Source organism: Armigeres subalbatus, chromosome 3 (assembly GCF_024139115.2).
Source record: "Armigeres subalbatus isolate Guangzhou_Male chromosome 3, GZ_Asu_2, whole genome shotgun sequence".
Classification (NCBI taxonomy): Eukaryota; Metazoa; Arthropoda; class Insecta; order Diptera; family Culicidae; genus Armigeres; species Armigeres subalbatus.
The window spans coordinates 235,098,715-235,105,744 of NC_085141.1; the positions used below are offsets into that span (position 1 = coordinate 235,098,715).

General features: G+C 42.4%; 1 protein-coding gene across 1 annotated transcript; it reads left to right on the plus strand.

The window, feature by feature from the left end:
• LOC134226855 (bcl-2-related ovarian killer protein) lies at positions 1-1,812 on the plus strand. The gene is made up of 2 exons (XM_062707902.1): positions 1-375; positions 792-1,812. Exons 1-2 carry the CDS (start codon positions 271-273, stop codon positions 1,389-1,391), a joined length of 705 nt encoding a protein of 234 aa, XP_062563886.1. The 5' UTR covers positions 1-270; the 3' UTR covers positions 1,392-1,812.
• Positions 1,813-7,030: the final 5,218 nt, after the last annotated feature.

The following is a 7,030-nucleotide window of genomic DNA, read 5'->3' on the forward strand; positions in this document are numbered from 1 at the left end:
TTCACACCATTTGATCTCCAGGGTAAGCACGATCGTGAAGATCAGTTCGATCTGAAGAGTTTTAGTCGTACCAGCAGCTGGTCACAACTGGATTATCTAACTGCTGTCATAAGATCGGCCTATACGAAATTAGCGGTTTCCCGTAGTCGCTATCGGATACGTGCGCATTCAGATGACTCGATCAGCATACAGTTTACCACTGACAACGGCCTATTAGAGTAATTATCAACCGTGCAGCTTCCAAATCGATGGACCTGTTATCAACATATCATGGAGATGCCATCGCCAACACTTGCCAATAATTTTACCAATGTTTGGACGAATCGACGTAGTCCTATTCATCATTTAACCACTACACAGGATGTGATTAACCAGGTGAGCCAATAATTACAATCGATCATAATACGAATGTCATTTGAATCAAAAAATAATATAGCAGAGTAAGTAACACTTATCAGATAGCACCGCCTATGAGATAGTTCAATTCATTGATCAGATAAGAGTTATAGTGAAATAAGAACCAATACAAATTATTTCATTCTCATGTGTAAGTATGCTGCTTTGGGATCATCAAAACATTGGATTGATTCTAAGAAAGTCTACATATCATTTCGAGAGAAAGAAGATTTACCGGACAGTGCAATAAGAATAGATTTTTTTCCGGCGTTCATGTGTGTTATTACGGCGAACTTACCTGTAGTGACATTCAAGGTCGTATTTTTTCTAATCCCCCTTTTCCCCCTTCCGCACTCTTTTTCATTCTTCAACCGCACTGATGTGATTACGATCAGGGAAAATGTCTATGTGGCGAGTACATTCGAGCACGACTGAAACGATCTGGACTGCTGAACCGGAAAATTTTACAGCGTTTGCGCAGCACGATGGAAGTTCCTAACTGTGTGGTCGTTCGTGAGACATCGCCAATTTTGAACGGGATGGGCGAAGAGCTAGAACGAATGCACCCTCGACTGTACAGCAATGTGAGTCGGCAGATTTCAGTAGAACCATGGGGCGAACTAACCGAACCGGACTCGGTATGCTATCTCCTACATATCGTTGCAAAGGATCTCTTCAAAACAGACATCACCTGGGGAAAGGTGATCTCGCTGTTTGCGATTGCTGGTGGTTTGGCGGTGGACTGCGTTCGCCAGGAGCACTACGACTACCTTCAGCAGTTGATAGAAGGCACCACTGACGTCATCGAAGAAGATTTGAGTGTATGGATAGTCGAGAAAGGCGGCTGGCTGGGGCTGCAGGACCACGTTCATCCTCCGCAGGCGGAAATTACATTCCTCGGTTGGATGGCGATTACCATATCAACACTGTTTGTGATCTACTTAATTTCGGTTTTACTTAAATATCTTGGCTCAAGTTATTGGTCAAAATTCTAACTAAACGCGCTCACGCAATTATTCGCACTGCTTATTTTACTTTTATAACCAATTTGTGATCATAAAAATAATTGTTCAGAATGTCTAAAGCACAACATTTACTTTGTTTGAATTTTAAATAATAGTGGCCAAATCATAGGAGCAAACTAAAACGTAATCGGCGACGAAAGGGTTATTACGTACGAAAAGTGTTATTTCAATTGAAGGAATACAATGGTGCTCTTTGAAAATATCTACTGTTGATCGTTTCACCGTTGTTTTTGCTATTCGGCTTCAGTAATCCAGGTCGTACCAAAACGTTTCAACCGCAATTACGAGTGATACTAATGCTCAAAGAAAAGAATAGCTAACATATGTAAATCTTTTTTTCTTTCTGTTAAACCATTGTAATGAATAAATTTGTTGAAATACAAACAAAAAATACTTTTCACATTGCAATCCGAAACGCACTTTGAAATATTACGGTGTTTACAAATGGTCGGGTTCAGCCAAATCGCGCTTCCCAACTAAAAGACGGATTCTATAAGCGTCTAGACAAGACCTACCTACGAAGAATTTTCAAAACACGACGAGGAACTCATCATCGGTGACACAAGTTGCCCAGTCATTGGCAAGGAGAACCTCTACACAACTATCAATGACTACGGCCTAAGGCTAGTCAACTTTGCCGCAGCCAGAGGAATAGCTATCTGTAGCAAATACTTTTCACGCAAGAATGTTCAAAAGCATACCTTGAGATACCCAAATGGCGATACATGAACGATCGAAAAAATCCACAAAATGATTGATTTGATCTGGGAGGGAGAAGAAATGCCTTCGAGTTGATGAGCTCAGATAGGGCCATTGACAAAGCACGTCACGCTTTTAGGGGAGAGACCTTTGCCAGCGAATACGAAAGTGGTTTTCGACCAGATGGCTGCGACAAATCCTTGATAAATTCCGAGTATTCCGAGAATACAACTTGTGTTTTGATTGTTATTTAGTATTTCAACAAATCTGTCTGAGGAATTTAAGACAACGTACGAAACAGGTCGACGGACGAAGGGTGGTATATAATGCCACAACATGGCTGATCAACCGTATCAGTTTATCCGGAAATCCGTTTTCGTGCATTAGCTGCCATAGCTGGTCTCGATCGATTGTATCATATGCGGCTTTGAAGTCGATAAATAGATGATGTGTGGGCACGTTGTATTCGCGGCATTTCTGCAATACCTGACGTACGGCGAACACCTAGAGCGTTCACCCATAAATCCCGCCTGATACTGCCCTCGAACTCTCTTGCAATCGGTGCTAGTCGACGGCATAAAATTTGGGAGAGTACATTTTAGGCGGCGTTCAGCAATGTGATTGCGCGATAGTTGCAACCAGGCTTGTAAAATGTCATCTGCATGTCATTTGACTAATTTATTCATAACTTTCTTTAGAAGCCTAATTTTTTTCATAATTTTAGATGTACTCATAACGCTTGAGTAGGGCTATATTTTTGTCCAACGGTACGTTGCTCTAAATATAACATCTGAGGCTGGAGAGTGAAAACTCTCCAAAATGTCACGTGTCATTTGACATAATGTCATTTGAATGACATTTTGCCTCCCACGCCTCAGATTACATATTTTCAGCAATGTCTTGTTAGACAAAGTTGTAGGCACATTTAAGCGCTATAAGTTCGTCTTACATCATGAATTGATAGCTACCTTCTGGAAAAAGTTCTGGGAAAATTATACAAACGAATGCAAATGACATTTTACAACACTGGTTGCAACAATCCAGCTTATCCCCCTTTTTGTAGATGGAACACACACCTTCCACCCACTCCTGCGGCAGAACCTCATCCTCTCAAACCTCGGTAATTTATATATTTATTTATAATTCATCTGACAGCTTAGTCTTAATGAATGAAACTAAAACTAACGGTTACAATAATAGTGACCTCTTCACCCTATTTTTAAAACGTTCGGGTGCTTCGCAAAAGTCAAAAAGCTCCTCAATCATTGTAAATGTCCTGATCATTGCAGAGACTGATTCGTTGTGCCCAAAGAACGTACGATGAAATCGATCCTGCAGTAGTGATCGTTGTCGAAGAGGTCGTTGAATGGCACGAATATCCAGTAGCCCGAGCAACCGAGGAGAGTCGATTTCACCGCACAGTAGTCTAGCCACGAATGTCGCTTGCTGCAGCTTTCGCCTTCTTTCGAGGGTGTCCATATTGAGCAATTTACACCGAGCAGGATATGGAGGAAGATTAAGTGGATCACGCCATGATAAATGACGCAGGGCGATTCGAATAAACCTCCGTTGGACACGTTCAATTCTCATGTTCCATACAACGTCATTCGGAGTCCAGACAATAGAAGCGGTTTCCACGATAGGTCGCACCAGCGCACAGTACAAGGACTTCAAGCAGTGTGGATCAGTGAAGTCCTTGGCAATTTTCGATATGAAACCCAGCTGGCGGTTTGCCTTAGCAATTATCGACGTATAATGAGTGTTGAACGTCAATTTTAGATCCAACACAACTCCAAGGTCAGTAACCTCCGTAACTCTTTGAAGTGTGGTTCCATCAATACGATAATCAAACAATAATGGGTGTTTTGAACGATGGAAGGTCATAACAGAGCACTTTGGAACACTGACAGTCAATTTGTTCTGATAGCACCCGGAAATGAACACGTTCAACAAACTTTGCAGACGATAACAGTCATCATCTGATCGTACTATTAGATATATTTTCAGGTCGTCTGCATAGATAATTCTACAATCCAAACCCAATTTCGATGCAACGTCGTTAAAGTAGAGTGTGAACAGCAGAGGTCCCAAGTTGCTTCCTTATGGCACGCCAGATAAGTTGCAGAAAGGGGACGAAAGGGGACGCGATAGTTTGGACAACATGATGTTGTGGTCGATCTTGTCGAAAGCAGCCTTCAAATCGGTGTAGATAACATCTACTTGAGTCTTATTCTCCATAGCAGTAATACACGTGTGAGTGAAGTTGAGCAGGTTCGTAGTGACTGATCTACCCGGTATAAAACCATACCGATCGGTAGAGATGTAGTTCTTCAATTGGCTTAGAATAACATCACTGATAATTATTTCGAATAACTTTGATGCTGCAGACAAGTTGGTTATTCCTCGATAGTTCTTGACATCCTCTCTATCACCATTTTTGTATACCGAAAACATATAGGATTGTTTCCAAATGTCCGGAAAAATGCTGTCGTCCAGTGATCTTTTTTTCAACTTTTTGGCAGCAGCGATAATCATTCCAGGAGTAACCACGAATGTTGTCAAATTAAGAAGGTTCAGAGGTACATTTAATGATGCAGATTCATATCCAACGTTTGTCAGTTGAAAGAGTTGCTGAACAGTACCATCAGAAGCTGGACGAGCGGATTGTGGGAAAATATTCACGACGCTGTGACTACAACAGCGCCGGAAGTGTTAGGCACAGCACAGCGACGCCAACGAAATGGTTGGTTTGATGAGGAGTGCCAGCGAGTGACGGACGATAAATATGTGGCTAGGAGTCGAATGCAACACGAAGAGAGTGCGCAGGAGAACATGGATAAAAACGGTATGCGGAGGTTTTACGCAACTGTCAATGGCGCGCGGCATAAGCCTGCGCCAGTGCCCGCCATGTGCAATAACCGAGAGATGATTTTGCTGACAGACAAGACTATTGTCCAGGTGGAAGGAGCACTTCGAAGATTTGTTTAACGGTGGAAATGAAGGTGTGAAAGATGAAAAATAGTAAAGGTGCTGGGAAGGACAAGATCCCGGTCGCGCTCCTCAAACACGGAAGTGATCAGCTTCATCAATCAATCCACTACATTATCCAAAAAATATGATGAAAATAACATGCTGTGATTCATGAGGCATGAGGCATGATGAAGCGATGCAGTTTCAACAGAACGGGCCCCCACCGAATAAGTATGTCGAAGAATAGAGAGTTGAGATAGGCAGGTACGATAGGCATAAGACGAAGCAATATAGACAAATCATATGAACACTACTTCCGATTATATAAGCAACTTTTGGGTAATTGAGTTTCGAACTTTCGCATTGATTTTGATTTACAAAGGTGCGAATGCACCTAAGGCATTTAAGTGATTAAGCATTTATTTATGGCTTTGCCAGGCGGCAAGAGCAGACGAATATAATATTGTAATATGGTGTGCAAAACTGTGTGAAGATTTCGGGCGAACACTCCAGTTCGTTCGAATCGCGCCGGGGACTAAGACAAGGTGCCTGTTGTTCAACATTGCGCTAGAAGGTGTCATGCGGAGACCCGGGTGTAACAGCCGGGGTACGATTTTTAACAGATCCAGTAAATTTATTTGCTTCGCGGATGACATGGACAATGTCGGCCGAACATTTGCCAAGGTGGCATAACTGTACACCCGCCTGAAAAATAAAGCAACAAAAGTTGGACTGGTGGTGAATGCGTCACAGACAAAATACATGCTTGTGGGCGGAACCGACTGCGACAGGGCCCGCCTGGGAAGCAGTGTAACAAAAGACGGGGATACCTTCGAGGTGGTCGAGGAATTCGTCTACCTTGGATCCTTGCTAACGGCTGATAACAATGTAAGTCGTGAAATACGAAGACGCATCATCTATGGAATTCAGGCCTACTACGGGCTCCAGAAGAAACTGCGGTCAAAAAAGATTCGCCACCGCACCAAATGTGTCATGAACAAGACGCTAATAAGACCGGTTTTCCTCTACGGACATGAAACATGGACAATGCTCGAGGAGGACTTGTAAGCATTCGGAGTATTCGAGAGACGGGTGCTTAGGACCATCTTTGGCGGTGTGCAGGAAGACGGTGTGTGGCGGCAAAAAATTAACCACGAGCTTGCCCAGCTCTACGGTGAACATAGTATCCAGAAGGTAGCTAAAGCGGGAAGGGTACGATGGGCAGGGTATGTTGCAAGAATGCCGGACAGCAACCCTGCAAGGATGGTGTTCGCTTCCGATCCGGCAGGTACGAGACGGGTGGGCAGACCAGGTACAAAACGACTTGGCGAGCGTATGGCGCATTCGAGGATGGAGAGATGCGGCCTCGAACCGTGTATTGTGGCGTCAAATTGTTGATTCAGTGTTATCTGTTTAGATGTAAACTAAATAAATGAATGAACAATGAAGAACACTTAAAAATCATGCAATGATGCAAATCGCGCTTCGAATCATGAGCGATTCTTTGGGCCATGATTCTGGTGGAATTTGACTCACGCATGATTTGAATCGCCGATGAGATTTGAGATTTTACCAACACTGCTTTGGAATCAGTTCATTTAATATGTTTTAAATAAAAAAACGAGTTTCGCGAAACGAACGAAAAAAATTGAGGTTTTCTACGAGTTTCCACCATTGTCGGTGACTGAACAATGCCTATCTCAAAAATGACGATATTTCAAACGACACGTGAAGGTTCGATGGAATCTATAGCCAACAGGTCCGAAACAATGTTAGGATTCATAGTTATGATAAAGATAAAATTGTCTTCCAATTTATATAAGACAAACATAAATTTACACAAAATGATAAGCATTAATGAATATCAAAAAATGTACTTACCAATTTTTAAACAGCACGTGATATTACCTCTAACAAATATCAACTCCTGTAAAGATTAG